The following is a 15,771-nucleotide window of genomic DNA, read 5'->3' as shown; positions in this document are numbered from 1 at the left end:
CGCAGTCTGGCTGGGCACAAATCACGAGCCACTGAAGCAGGAACAAACTTTATTTTTAAACTGCAGGAAAACACTTCACACAGCTCCCGGGGAATCCTCCCGAACGCCACGAGGCTTCTCCAGAAACCCCCAGCCGGAAATATCTCTCTCGGAAATCCCTCCTCCTGCACTTCCCCAACCAATGGGAACTCTCGGGGAATCCCCGGAAATCCCCACGAGAACTCCAAAATAGTGCGAGAACTCAAAAGTTGCGGCAGAGGCGGATAGTAATGCCTCGCCTGTCAATCAATACTGTTGGCAAAATGCCAGGGACCATACAGACTCGGCCGTGGCTCTCAGCATGTATGTTTTTGGCGCTTTTGTCTAATAGAAGATAACTGTAATTATGTGGGCTTGTCTCTGTGTCTTCTATTCTGTACCATTGGTCTACATGTCTATTTTGGTGCCAATACCACGCTGTTTGAGAGCAAATATAAAGAATTCAAAAAGCTTAACACCAAAACAAAACAACACAATACCAACAACATCAAAATCCCATAAAGAACCAAAAACCAAATAACTCAATCAATAAATGGGCCAAGGAACTGAACAGACACTTCTCAGAAGATGATATAAAATCAATCAACAAATATATGAAAAAATGTTCAACACCTCTAGCAATTAGAGAAATGCAAATCAAAAATACTCTAAGATTTCATCTCACTACAATCAGAATGGCAGCTATTAAGAATACAAATAACAATAAGTGCTGGCAAGGATGTGTGTGTGTGGGGGGAAACACACTTATACATTGCTGGTGAGACTGCAAATTGGAAAGCAGTATGGAGATTCCTTGGAAAACTGGGAATGGAACCACTATTTTACCCAGCTATCCTATTCCTTGTCTATATCCAAAGGACTTAAAAAACAGCATAGTACAGGGACACAGCCACATTGATGTTTACTGCAGCACAATTCACAATAGCTAAACCTAAATGCCCTTCAATAGATGAATGGATAAAGAAACTGTGGTATGTATACATAATGGAATATTACTCAGCATTAAGAGAATAAAATCATGGCATTTGCAGGCAAATGGATGGAACTGGAGAATATAAGGCTAAGTGAAGGAAGCCAATCTCCAAAAAACAAATTCCAAGTGTTTTCTCTGATATAAGGATGCTGATTCATAATAGAAATGGGGGGGAGTATACATGGAGGAATAAAAACACTCTAGATAGGGCAAAGGGGAGGGAGGGCAAGAGAGGGGTCATGGGGATAGGAAAGACAGTGGAATGAGATGGACATTGTATGAAGTACAATGTATGCTGTACACATGAAGACACGAATGGTGTGCCTCTACATTGTGTACAACCAGAGATATAAAAAATTGTGCTTTATATATAAGTGTAATATGAATTGAAATGCATTCTGCTGTCATATATAACAAATTAAAGTAAATAAAAAAAGAACTGTACTCAACGGTTGGTGTCAGGCATGTTGTGAATAAAAACAGCTCAAGTGCTTACTACATTAAAGATATGGCTTTAAGCTATGGGAATAAACAATAAGAAAACAGTGGTAGGTGATAGACAATCCCAAGTAAATGTAGATTTACTTTCTGTTATCTAACAGGTTTGAAGTCATATGTAATGAAAATCCAGAATTTTTTAGGTTTTAGAAAGATGGCATGAAGCCATCCTGCAATCATGATTCTGTATTTGTAATAAAACCTTTCAACCTAACCCAAGCTTATGATAGTTCTAAAGTAAAATGTACCAACATTTATATCAAATGGGATAGATGAACTAAAACCAGCCTCACATCAAGCCATTTTTTTTTAAACCACTACGGAAGCAATGCCAGGTATTGGGCTAACAAAAGAAGTATGATAAACTTGAGGATTTCAGAATTTTTTAGATTTCATAATGTGGATAAGGGATGTTGGTGGATAAGTAACATGTCAGGAGGTGAATGCTACAGAGAAATAGTAGTTAGGACAAGGAATATATGAATGTGCACATGTGCAGGACACATATTGGTCAGAGAGAGTTTTTGTTATAAGATTATGTTTGAGCAGAGATCTAAGGGAATGAACACAAAGTAACTAATTATAGAGTATTCTTAATAAAGAAAAACTAATGCAAAGATTGAGGTAGGAATGTGGTTGGCATGTTTAGGTGGGAGGGTATACTCCAAAATGTGTGGTTTTAAATGAGGTTAGAGTAGTGAGAGTATGTGGGGATTCCTTTATGCCCCTGAAGACTACTGAATGGGTTCAGAATTCTGGGTTAGGAAACCACTAATGGGTTTTGAGCAGAGGAATGAAATAATGCAACATGTTTTAAAGGAATTACTTTTAAAAGAAATCTGCTGAAAAGAGGGACAAGGTAGAAGTAGTGCTTTAGGTTCAAAGTGTCTCCCAAAAGCCCACGTGTTAAATACTTGGTTGCCAGACAGTGGTGTTACTGGGAGATGGTGGAACCTGACATGGGATCTAACAGAAGAAAGTTAGGCCACTGGAGGCATGCCCTAGAAGGGGATATGGAGACCCTGGTCACTTTCTGTTCTCTCTTTTCCTTCCTAGGTACTGTGAACAACTCCTCTACCATAATGTATTTTGCCACCATAGGCCAAAAGTAACAGGGTAAAGCAACCATGGACTGAAACCTCTGAAACTGTGAGTCAAAATAAACCTCTTCTCCTTTTAAGCTGGTTATCCTGAATATTTTGTTACAATAACGGAAAGCTGACTGACACAGTAGGGAGATGAGCTGGAAAGCTGTTATAAAAATCTAAGTGAAAAATAATCGTGGTTTCCATCAAGGTAACAAAGTGGTTAAAAACTACCATCAGTGGTTGTTGAGAGAAGAAATAAGATTCTGGATATATTTTGAAGGTAGAATAGGGGATTTGATGATAGGTTAGTTTTAAGGTAGTAAAGCAAGAAAGGAAGAAAAGACAACCCAAAGGTTTTGGATTCTATCAACTAAAAGAAGAGTTCTCATTTGCGGAGATGGGTAGAAGGAAGAAACTTGGGGATGGGCAGTACCTGGGACACAGAGCTTGGGTTTTGACATGTTAAGTCCAAGATACCAATCAGTTATCCTCTAGAATACACTGTCTCCTACAAGAGTGATTTAGTTAAAATTAAAAATTCATTTTCTCAGTCACACTAGCCACACTTCAAGTATTCAATAGTTGAATGTGACTAGGGACTATCATATTGCGAAAGCACAGGTATAGAACATTTTATCCTTGCTGAAAGTTTTACTAAACAGGACTGTCCTAGAAAATAAGTTTAACTGAGTACTTATTTTAGGCAAAGCAATTATATAAGAAAGACAAGAAAGCAAGATCCTCTATACTTTAGAAGAATTTTCAGAAAAGAAAAGTAAGTCTTAACAAATACTAAAACCAGAGTTTAGTATAAAATGTGTTTGAAAACTGATTATGAAAGGGCTTCTTGAGCAGAGTCCACCACATCATTTTAGTCCCAGCTCCAATCCAGTTATTTCTATTCAATGCTTGCTCTGGCCCCATTTGAAGAAGATACAGGGAACAGATCACAATAAGTGGGAACAGAAAGATTCTGAATCACTGATACTTTAAATGACATCAGGTATCAAAGCTTTGTGGATCAGAAACCTTTTCCTTCAGTTCCTTTATTTTTTCCTCCCCTAATTTTAGCTGGAATTTATTTCTATGTTAAACTTTTTTTTTTTTTTTTTAGTTGTAGGACACAATACCTTTATTTTATTTATTTATGTGGTGCTGAGGATTGAACCCAGTGTCCCATGCATGCAAGGCAAGCACACTACCACTGAGCCATACTCCCGGCTCCTATATTAAGCTTTAAGTTACCTGAGGGCAAAAAAACCATACTTTTCTTATTTTTGGTTTGGGATACCGTAAAAGCAAATGCACTTTCCCTACTATAACTTGATACAGATGATCTGTCAAAGGCTTTCTGTTCACTTACACATCTGAGAGGCAGTTTGAGCTCTGGAATAATGGTACTTCTAGGACAGTTTACCAGGGAAACAAAATAGAATATTTAAATTGGGAATGTTTCAGAAAGCCTAGGATTACAATGACTGAACACAGGGTGCACTCTGGATGCATAGGTAGCTTAACCACTTCATGCAAAGAATATTTTAATCACAGTTTTACTTTTAACTATTCTGTCTGTCATAATTTGAAAATGTGTCCTACATCCATCACCTACCTGTAATCTGCCAAAGTAGTGAAAGACTAGGGTAGAAAGGATTTATTTCTAGAGTATTAGATACATTCAGAATTTAAAAAAAAATCAAACTAGGTTCTGTTTTGGCTCTTTGCTAATTAGACTTGATTGATTAGAAGCACTAAGACAAAAGATGTTAGCTGTCATATGTATTCTCAGATTGCTGGCTTATGTACATATTTTCATAGTAAATAATTTTGATAGTTTCTGTGGTTTCTTAAAAAAATAATTTTAACTACTTGGAGAAAATGACTTCTAAGGTCTCTCTCTCTATCTCACGCGCACATGCTTACATACACACACACAGTTAGTATTTATGGGGGATTGTTCCAGGACCCTGCAGATACCAAAATCTGTGGATGTTTAAATCCCTTACAAAAAATAGCATGTATTTGCATATAAACTATGACACTGTCTTACATACTACAAATCACCTCCAGATTACTTATAATAATTAATTCAATGTAAATGCCATGTTAATATACTGTATTGTGTAGAGAATAATGACAAGGGGGGAAAAAAAAGCATGCACATGTTTGGTACTAGGCATATATACTGTACTTTTGGTTCAAGGTTAGTTGAATCCATGGATGTAGAACTTGTGGATATGGAGGGCTGACTGTATATAGTTGCCTAAACACGGTATATATGTACATGCAAACAAAAGCAACTAGTCTCAAGTTCCTTCAGTAAAAACTACTGTTTTGAGCCATGGAAATTTTGGGGTTGTTTGTTATAGAAGCAATTTTCTCTAATTAATAAATCCCCTATTGTTTCTTAAAGTAGAGATAAGAAAAAAGAATTACAAAATTTTCACTTGGTATTTAAACTCTGAATATAAAAATCTTTCATTATAAGACAGATATTCAAATATATATCAGAAGCAAATTGGTGCTGAGAAAATCTGGCACAACAACAGAAACAAGGACTAACAGCTGTTGGTTAGTTGCCAGTTGAGTCCTTCTCTGAATTCTGCATTCAATGAAGTAGTTATGATACAAAAAAAGAAATAGGTGGCCAAATTTGGAGGAATATCATAAAACACCTGTATTCAGGTAGCTGACTTTTCAAAACAGGTCTTGTACTGAGTTACTGAGGCAGCAAAAGATTCAGTTAAAACTTTTTACCATGTTCCACAAGTAAGAACATACTTCAGTTCCAAAGGACAAACTCATATCTAGTACCTGTAGGCATTTTTGCCCTTGAAATTCTGTGCAGAAAATGTGGCTACCACACAGATAAATGTGGCCTGCAACACCACTCAACTACTTGACTTCTACAAAAATGTTTTTTAAAGTATTGTCCATGTTTTGATTCCCAAACATAACAGAGAAAGTTACATGAACAATGGTAATCCTAGTCTTCATTAAGAAAAAAAAAAAAAGGGACGGGGAAATAACTACAAAGCATCTGCCATAATGCAGGAGGCAAAGTCAAGCATCTCCATCAGAAGCTCAGATGTCCTGGCAACACTGGCTGCTTTCAACCTTGATCTAACTGGACATGCTTCCAATATAAACTAGCAAAACAAAAAATAAACTTTTGATAAGAAGGCTAGAGCACCTAGCATGATGTTGGACACACAGTTTCTCCTTAATATTTGTTTGCTGAATAACAGATTTAAGATGTAAATAGAAACTATAATCCACATTACTAATTTTACTGAGGCAGGAATTTATATCTTCATCATATTCCAAAAGGATTTAAGATAACAAATAAATTTGCACAAATTATGACAAGGAAAAGTTTAAAATAAATTGGAAGAAACTTGAGATAGGAGGATAAGATAAAAACAGGAGATGTATTTGACAACTTCATCTTCACTGTATAAGATTTAAAGAGTGCACATTATTTTCCTAAAAAGCAATGCTGTTATTTCATTTGTTGTATTTGCTTTTCTAAAAGTATTCAGAAATTGATAATAGAATTTTTCCTTATGAGGGACTCTGGGAACTAGGAATCTATGTTTTGCTTAAGAAAACATCTTTAGTTTCAGAAATCACTGTTTAGTATGACACCAGGGAAGAAGTTGAGTGATATGGGTGGGGGGGTAATTCCAAGAACAGCATCATTACAGATTAACTCAAACACAGGCAAAGAATAGTAAGTAAAAGTGTGTCTGTGAGATTTATTATAGAACTAAATGAACAAAACTCACTAGAGACATATATTGAAACCACACACATATACAGCCCCCAAAAGAAAGTGTAAAGGAATTTTATCCTAGACATCCAAGAGTTTACTTACCTATAGCTTGAGCTAAGGCTATTACAACCTCCTGGCAAGTTGTGACTTCGGTGACACCACAAACAATCCTCTGAACTCCATCCACCCATACTTTCAGTTCCATGGTGCACTGGCTAATCACCCAAGGCCCTGACAGTAGTCATCAGAGTGTCAGGTCATGTCTGGCTTCAAGAACACAGAGAAGGCAGAGACTGTAGTCAGATAAAAAGAGGAAAATATCATTTTTAATAAGGTAAATGTTAGCATTTCTTATATAATATAAAAATTACATGAAACAAATTTTAATATACCAGAATCCTGCTACTATAAAAGTCCATTTGTACTTATTTTACAGAACTAAAGTCAGCAGTACAAATGCAATTACAGCCACCTAGCATGACACTGCTTCATATTATTACTACTTTCCTAACAATGATTTTATTTATGTGTCTTTGGGCTAAATATTCTTATTTACTTGATCAAGCCCTACTGTTCAATGTATATGTTCTTTTTCTATCCCTTTTCACCACTTTCATTAGGATGGGTTCTGAGTTAAAAGAAAGAAAAAAAAGTTCTTGTCATTCCTGGAATCATAAACCAATCTCACAGGCTTGCCAGCACTGAGTATAATACTTGTTAGAAACATTTGTCAAGGCGTCCTGCTAACTCCAAGTTGCACTCTTGTGTTGAGTGTGTCCCTTACCTCCCCACAAGACTGAGGAAATGGTCTTTACCACTGAATGCTCCCACCAAGCATGCATGAAGACAGGTGTGTAAAAAAAAAAAAATCTCATTTTTTTTTTTTGAAAACAAATTCCTTGGGTAGCTGACCCCGTGTGTGAACATCTTATTCTTTTCTTATTTAGCTGGGCTTGCTAATTTTGCTGAATTAGAAGACTGATACAAACATAAACCATCATCATTTGTTGTATTTGCTGTGCTAAACCAGTGCTCAATTTTTTATTTGGCTGAATTATATGCCAAACATTTCTCATTTCATTAAACCAAATACCTTGATTTCTTCTACTGGTACCGACTTGAAAGGTTTTAATCTGCTAAAAAGAATTTATGCACAGTTCTTTTCTTGTGAGTTTTTAAAATCTCAACTTTTCCTGTGTCAAATCTTTTTTATCAATCTAGGATTTACTTTGTTTATCCATTGTTTTTGATCTTCATATTTCTTTGTTGTTTTAGAAAAGAGCATTAAAGTTTTTATGAGATGTAATAAACATTGATTTAATTAAGAGAACATTTGGATTAGTTTTAAGGTTTATAATGGCACTGATGTTTCACAATTAATGACTTTTAAAAAAGATTACTAAAAGATACTGAAAACTTTTCCTATAAAATAGAATTTACTATGAACAGTAGCTTTGCCTCTTTACATTTTCTTAAGGGACCTAAGACAGTTATGGGCCATCTAGTCACCTAGTGGTAAGTTAGAACACATGCTATCTGAAGGAAGATAAACTATATTATTTCTTCCAGAGATGGTGCAAAAATACTCTGTCATCATGAAAACAAGAAAGGACTGATTGAACAGTAACTTCCTAGGATGCTGCTTCAGGTCTCTGCCTATAATGAGGTGCCAACGAAGTTTCAGAAACCCCTATATTTGCTTTTATTGGTTTTAGATATATATGACAACAGAATATACTATGACAAAATTACAAGAGCATGAATATAATTTGTTTTACTTCAGTCTCCAGTATTTCTCCTTCCCCTTCCTTCCTCCCATGCCCAGTTCCCTTCCCTCTATATTCTACTGTTCAGAAATCCCTACATTATACAGAGAAGGGTCTTCTTTCCAATGACCAGCTGATTCCCATAACTGGGTTCCTTGTTATGAGATCCTTTGAGATGTTAACGGTCCTGGGAAAAAGGGTTCCAAAGTCAAAGAAATATAAGAAATTCCATAAACAATGTTAAAAGTTTCTTTACAGTGAGACTTCTCTGAACCTCCAACAGGCTGTGAGCACTCTAAGCTTCAAGAAGGAGCTGCACACACAACACAACTGTCTTCCACTCACCTGGAGGACACATAGGGAAAGGAATAGGGCAGTTCTGACCCTGAAGGCTCTGCCTTACTAGGTTCTCTCTACACTAAAAATAGAACATGCAAAAATTATTCTTTCTTGGAAAAAGATGCAGGCATCAAAAAGTGATCAAACATTAATATATGGCTTTATTTCATTAAAAAATGTTGAATTAAAGTATGCTTAATATCTAATCCTTTTTTTCATTAAAAAATCTTGAACTTGAAAAAACTACTAAGAAAGCCCCCTCCCTCCAAAGAAACCTTTTATTCAAAAGAAACCTCTGGGACTTATTTTTTTTTTAAATATTAAAAAACATACAAAAACATATCAAAAAGATAGTGTACCACAATCAAGTGGGGTTCAAGGGATGTAAGGTTGGTTCAACATATGGAAATCAATAAATGTAATGCACCACATCAACAGACTTAAAAGATGAGAACCATATGATCACCTCAACAGAAGCAGAAAAAGCATTCAACAAAATACAGCACTCATTCATGCTTAAAACACTAGAAAAACTAGGGATAACAGGAATATATCTCAACACTGTAAAAGCTATCTATGCTAAGCCCCAGGCCAACATCATTCTAAATGGAGAAAAATTGAATGCATTCCCTCTAAAAACTGGAATAAGACAGGGAAGCCCTCTTTCACCATTTCTATTTAACATAGTTCTTGAAACATTAGCCAGAGCAATTAGACAGATGAGATAAATTAAAGGTATACACATAGGAAAAGAAGAACTTAAATTAGCCCTATTTGCTGATGATATGATTCTATACCTAGAAGACCCAAAAATTCTGCCAGAAAACTTCTGGAACTAGTAAAGGAATTCAGCTAGCAGGATACAAAATCAACACCCATAAATCAAATGCATTTCTGTATATCTGTGACAAATCTTCTGAAAGGGAAATGAGGGAAACTACCCAATTTACAATAGCCTCAAGAAAAAAAAAATACTTGGGAATCAACCTAACAAAAGAGGTGAAAGACCTTTACAACAAAAACTACAGTACACTAAAGAAAGAAATCAAAGAAGACCTTAGAAGACGGAAAGATCTCCCTTGTTCTCGGATAGGCAGAATTAATATTGTCAAAATGACCATACTACCAAAAGCACTATACAGATTTAATGTAATTCCAATCAGAATCTCAATGAAATTCCTCATAGAAACAGAAAAAGCAGTCATAAAATTCATCTGGAAAAATAAGAGACCCAGAATAGTTAAAGCAATCCTTAGCAAGAAGAGTGAAGCAGGTGGCATCACTATACCTGACCTTAAACTACACTACAATGCAATAGTAACAAAAATGGCATGGTATTGGCACCGAAATAGACTTGTATACCTATGGTACAGAATACAGGATACAGAGACTAATCCACATAATTACAGTTATATTTGACAAAGGCGCCAAAAACATACATGGGAGGGAAGAGAGCCTCTTCAACAAGTGGGGCTGAGAAAATTGGAAATCCATATGCAACAAAATGAAATTAAACCTCTATCTCTCACCATGCACAAAACCCAACTCAAAGTGGATCAAGGACCTAGGAATTAAACCAGACACTTCGTCTATTATAATAAAAAGTGGACCTAAATCTCCATCATGTTGGATTAGGCTCCAACTTCCAATAAGACTCCTATAGCATAATAATTAATATCAAGAATCAATAAATGGAATGGATTTGAATTAAAAAGCTTCTTCTCAGCAAAAGAAATAATCAGTGAGGTGAATAGAGAGTGTACTAATTTGGAACAAATTCTTACCACATGCACATCAGAGTAATAATCTCTAGAATATATATAAAGAACTCAAAAAGTTAAACACAAAAAAACCCAAATAATCCAATCCATAAATGGGCCAAGGAACTGAACAGACATTTCTCAGAAGAAGATATGCAATCAAAAAAATATAAAAAAAAATATATGAAATGCAAATCAAAACTACTCTTAAGATTTCATCTCACTCCAGTCAGAATGGCAGCTATTAAGATTACAAACAGCAAGTGTTGGTGAGGATGTAGGGAGAACAGCACACTCATACATTGCTGGTGGGACTGCAAATTGGTGCAGCCAATATGGAAAGCAGTATGGTGAATCCTTGGAAAACTGGGAATGGAACCACCATTTGATCCAGCTATCCCTCTCCTTGGTCTATACCCAAAGGACTTAAAAACAGCATACTACAGGGACACAGCTACATCAATGTTTATTGCAGCACAATTCACAATAGCTAAACTGTGGAACCAACCTAGATGCCCTTCAGTAGATGAATGGATAAAGAAAATGTGGTATATATACACAATGGAATATTATTCAGCATTCAAAGATAATAAAATCATGGCTTTTGTAGGATGGAGCTGGAAAATATAATGTTAAGTGAAATTAGCTAATCCCAATAAACCAAATGTCAAATGATTTCTCTGGTTTAAGGAAGGTGATTCATAATATGCTGTGGGGGAGGGAATGGGACGATTAAATGAACTCTAGATAGGGCAAAGGGGAAAAGGGGAGGGAGGGGAAGGGAAGGGACTTAGGGGTAGGAAAGATGGTGGAATGCGATGGTCATCATTACCCTAAGTACATGTACAAACACACAAAGGATGTGACTGTACTTTGAGTATAACCAGAAATATGAAAAATTGTGCTCTATGTGTGTAATATGAATTTTAATGCATTCTATTGTCATATATAACAAATTAAAAAAATAAATAATAAAAAATTAGTAGAAAACTTAGCACATTTCTGAGCACACAATACAGCACTGTTAACTGAAGGCACAATGCTGTACAGCAGATCTCTAGAATTCACTCATCTTGTATGATTGAAACTTTATACCCAGTGAACAGCAACTGCCAACTACCTCCTATTCCAAACATATTCCAATGGCAATCACTATTCTATTTCCTGTTTCTTCAAATTTGACTACTCTAGATACCTCATCTAAGTTCTATATTCTTATTTAGACCTTAGCATACTACACATATTTTCTTATCTGAATTTCTGTTTCACTTTGAACTTTCAATCATTGAGTGAATATAAACAAACATAAGTGTCATGCACATCTGTTACACATTACAGAGTAAGTAATCTTGTGGGAAAACACTGAGCATAGAGAATACTGAAACTTGCAGGGTATTCAAGTTTTTGAACAGACTTTCTACCATGGCACATCACACCAGGAAGACCAACATCTGTTTTTGAATTTTATCTTTTATACTTGGAATCTTAAGGAGGGTAGGAAAAGTTTTATTGGGTTCAGGTCAATGGACTGGCCTGCCCCAGATTTTATTTCTAGGAGAGCCACTATTTTTAGAAGAATACAATTTCTGTTGGGGGTTTAAGTTTTACTGATAATCATCTCTAACTTCCCTAAAAATCACAGTTGTTTTATGAGTCATCTGAAGAACCTGTCTCTCCATCTTTCCAGTAAAAGCTTATAATGCTCCTCTCTCAGAGCTATAGCCTGGATCTTTTCAACCCTATCAAGTCCAATTGCTCTTTTCTTCAACCCTCTCAAGTTCTATAGCTCTATACCTTGCTCCAGAACTCGACTAGAGGGGAAAATGAAGTTCTACATTGTAGGAGAATGTGGTAGAGCAGGCATCACTGAAACTTAGAACCTGGGCAGCAAAGGACTTTGGCATTCCAGTTAGAATTTGGAATAAATTTGTTCATGGAAAAATGATGCAGTTAAATGGAAATGGAAAGTAAGGTTCTACTGCAAGGGTATTAATATAGTGCACTTATGGTTTTCATCATGAGATTTCTATAGTCAAATCATGATTATTTTAATAATTTTTTATTCAAAAACATGCCACTGGGAAACAAAATTTCTTTAGCTAAGAACCATGTGTCATTATAAAAGCCCACCTGAATTAAGCATCTACATTTGTGGAGACATTTTCCCACAAGATCAATGCTTTAATTAAGGAATAATAGTCAACCCTCCTTATTCCCAGATTCTACATTTGTGAATTTGTCTACTTGCTAAAACTTATTTGTAACCATAGAAGTCTAGAAGTCAATACTGGTGCTTTCATGGTTACTCAAGGATATGCAGAGTAGTGAAAAATCTGAGCTACCTGACACATTCCCAGCTGAGGCTGAATCAGAAGCCATTCTGCCTTTTTGGTTTTCTACTCTTATATTGTCAGTCAGTGTCCTTTTCTCAATAGACTTAGTGCCATATTTGTGTGTGTGTGTGTGTGTGTGTGTGGATGTGCGTGCGTGTGCACGTTTTGGTGACTTTACAGTTTAAATGGCCTCCATGTATAGTGCTGGAATGCTATCTAGTGTTTACGAGGCAAGGAAGCTATAACGTGATGAAGAAAAATGCATGTTAGATAAGCTTTGTTAATACATGAGTTATAATGCTGTCAGCTGGGAGTTCAATGTTAATAAATCAATAAAATATGTTAAATAAGCCATCTTTAAACAGAAAAACACCTAAAACAAGGGTATGTGTTGATTAATTTTAAAAAATGTTGTGACCAGAGGTTCACAGGAAACTATGTATTCTCTTTAGGAAAAATAGTTCTAATTGAGTGTTTGGATTAAACTTACAAATATAATACATACATACATATATACATATATCTACACACACATAAAAATTACATTTAACTATATAATAATATTATTATATATTATACATAAAGAGAGCAAGCAAGAGAGAGAGAGAAGAGGGGGGAGCCTTTAAAAGTTTTTTTTTTTTTAATTTTGAGATGGGGTCTCACTAAGTTGCTTAAGGCCTTGCTAAATTGCTGAAGCTGAGGCCTTGAATTTGTAATCCTCCTGCTCAGCCTCCTGGGTTGCTGGGATTACACACATGCACCACAAAGCCCAGCATGACTGTATATTTTTAAAAAGTATAACTTCCTTGTAATGGCAACAATAAATCTGTTGAGCAAATGCCATTACTTCCTGGACAATAGATGCCAATACACAAATAGCTTATGGTCGATTTTAATACTTAGGAAGATAAAGCACAGCAAGACAAAGATTCTGATACGCCACAGCAAAGAAGCCAGCCAAACTGATAAATTTATTCAGCGATTTGGTGTGGGAGTGCTATGTGAAGAAAAGGGAGATAATTCTTATAAAATATGCTGCTGAACTATAGGATAGAAACAAACTACCATCTTTTGAAAATAAGAAACATGTGCCAGCCCCTCAGTGCATGTTGAAGAACCCAGAAGGACGATGGATATCCTATTTAAGTATTACTAGTAGGGACAATATAAAACAGAGGAAAAATTATTAATAATCTAGCTTTTCTCTTTCCCTATGTGAAAAGTTTTCATTGCCACCAGTAACCCATTTTTTCCTAAAGACATATTGATATTTTCTTTTAGAGATTTGCCTAAATCATAGGATTTCTTCTTCGATGGTATGTTTTTAAAAATCTCAATTCTAACCAATCTGTGATTACTAATTATTAAATAAAATAAATCCATGTTCCTTTCTTAATTATTCATCCTCCTCAGGTGACAGCATTCAAATACTTAACAATGCCAAAATATGAATAATCAAAATATGAATGATCTACAATAATGGCAACTGCCATATTTGGCACAAGTACTTTCCATATGGTAGGCATTGTGTACTGAGCCTCAGTTATCATAACCTCAACAATACAACCCATTGAGTTAGACGTCAATAATCTTATTTTAAAAATAAGATAAGTTTCATAGAGCTAAAAATAACTTTTTCCAAGGTTAACAAATCACATTCAAAATTTAGATGAATAAAGAAATTTAAGAATAAACAGGGCCATGCTTCTCCACAAGGACTCACGTACCCGAACAGTTCTTTTTAGACTCTTAAACTACCCTAAGAAATCTCACTTATAATTTCTTGGAGATTTATTTCTATCAACAAATAATTTTTCAGAATGTATGTAAAAACTTGCCATTCTAGGAGAAAGAAAAGAGGCACAACCGAGTAAACCATGATAAAAAACTGCAATTTCAATTCAAAGGAGTCGATGACACACACATGCCATCCAGAAAAATGAGTATCTGATGGTGATTTGTTTTCAGGATCAACAAACAATTCTTCTAGTTTTTAAAAATTATACTCAGCTTTATTTCTACATAGTCCCAAATAAAGTATGTTTGAACATGTCATTATTTTAATTCCTGTCTTAAATTCAAAAGTAAAACTTCTAGGAGACTTCCTTCATTTTCTTAAGATTTGAACAATTAGAAACTATGTTGTAGAATAAACCATTTTATTTCAAGGCAGTGCTGAGCAGCGGAAACAGCACACTTGGAGGTTCAAATCCTAGGCTCTACTAACTGTGGGATTTAAGTCAGGATGCATGACTTTCCTTATGGCACATAGTATGAATTCAAAAGCTATTTTGGAGTATGGAAATGAAAAGTCTAGAAAGGAAAAGGAACATTGAAGAAAAATTCTGAAAACATTAACAAAAGTAGTTGAAAATAAAGACATTTTAGGTTATTATATCATGTCCCTAAAGAAGACCTCAAAGATTTTTAAATGGACATTAACAATGATAATCCATCTTTAGAAATTTCAATCACTTTTAGTTTGAGACATGTTATGAGTCCAGATAAACTTACTGGCATGAAAATATTGATCTTTTTATTAACAAGTATCTTTTCCCCTTAAAATAAACTTTTTAAATGAATACAACTAGTAACTTTGCTTTTACTAGTTGTATTAGCACTGCAGTCATCACCATAGCCTTCCCCACAAAGTAGCCCCTAACTTTTTGACAACAGACAGGGACTACAAGCAGCTGCATCTCAGAGCAGGCATCCCAAAGGGAGTGTGAAGCCCACTCTTGCAGCCCCATCTCTGTAAGACGTTACTTCCATCTTGGGGCACCTTAACTATTATTTCGAGTTATCGCTGCCATTGCCGCCACCAACCTTAGATGCAGTAGCAAACATTTAGGGACACCAGCAGGGTCTGGAAGCCCAACATCAAGGTAAGGTACACACAATCTGCATGGGTACTACAAGAATATAAGGAAGAAACTGTAATATCTCAGATCCACACTGCAAGAAAGGAAGACACATAGACATCATGAAAAAACAAGGGAGGAAAGTGCCCCAAACAAATCAGGACACTATAATAACAGAACCCATGGACAGCAAAGTTGATGAAATGTCAGAGAAGGAGTTCAGAAGGTTCATAATTAAAATGATCTGTGAATTAAAGAATGATCTAAATGAGCAAATACAGGCAAAAATTGATCACTTCAACAAAGAGATAAGAGAGCAAATACAGGTAGCAAAAGATTACT

The 15,771-nt window shown here is 35.5% G+C and overlaps 1 protein-coding gene across 1 annotated transcript in view; it reads right to left on the bottom strand.

The window, feature by feature from the left end:
- Positions 1–15,771, bottom strand: part of Rassf8 (Ras association domain family member 8) — a 93,207-nt gene that overhangs the window by 14,403 nt on the left and 63,033 nt on the right. Inside the window, exon 2 of the mRNA XM_048787191.1 lies at positions 6,473–6,663. Coding sequence (XP_048643148.1) covers positions 6,473–6,575 — 103 coding nt within the window. The 5' untranslated portion in view covers positions 6,576–6,663. The remainder of the gene's footprint in view (positions 1–6,472; positions 6,664–15,771) is intronic.

The sequence above is a fragment of the Marmota marmota genome, unplaced genomic scaffold, assembly GCF_001458135.2.
Source record: "Marmota marmota marmota unplaced genomic scaffold, marMar, whole genome shotgun sequence".
In the NCBI taxonomy this organism is placed as follows: Eukaryota; Metazoa; Chordata; class Mammalia; order Rodentia; family Sciuridae; genus Marmota; species Marmota marmota.
This window is presented reverse-complemented; position numbering and strand designations above follow the sequence as displayed.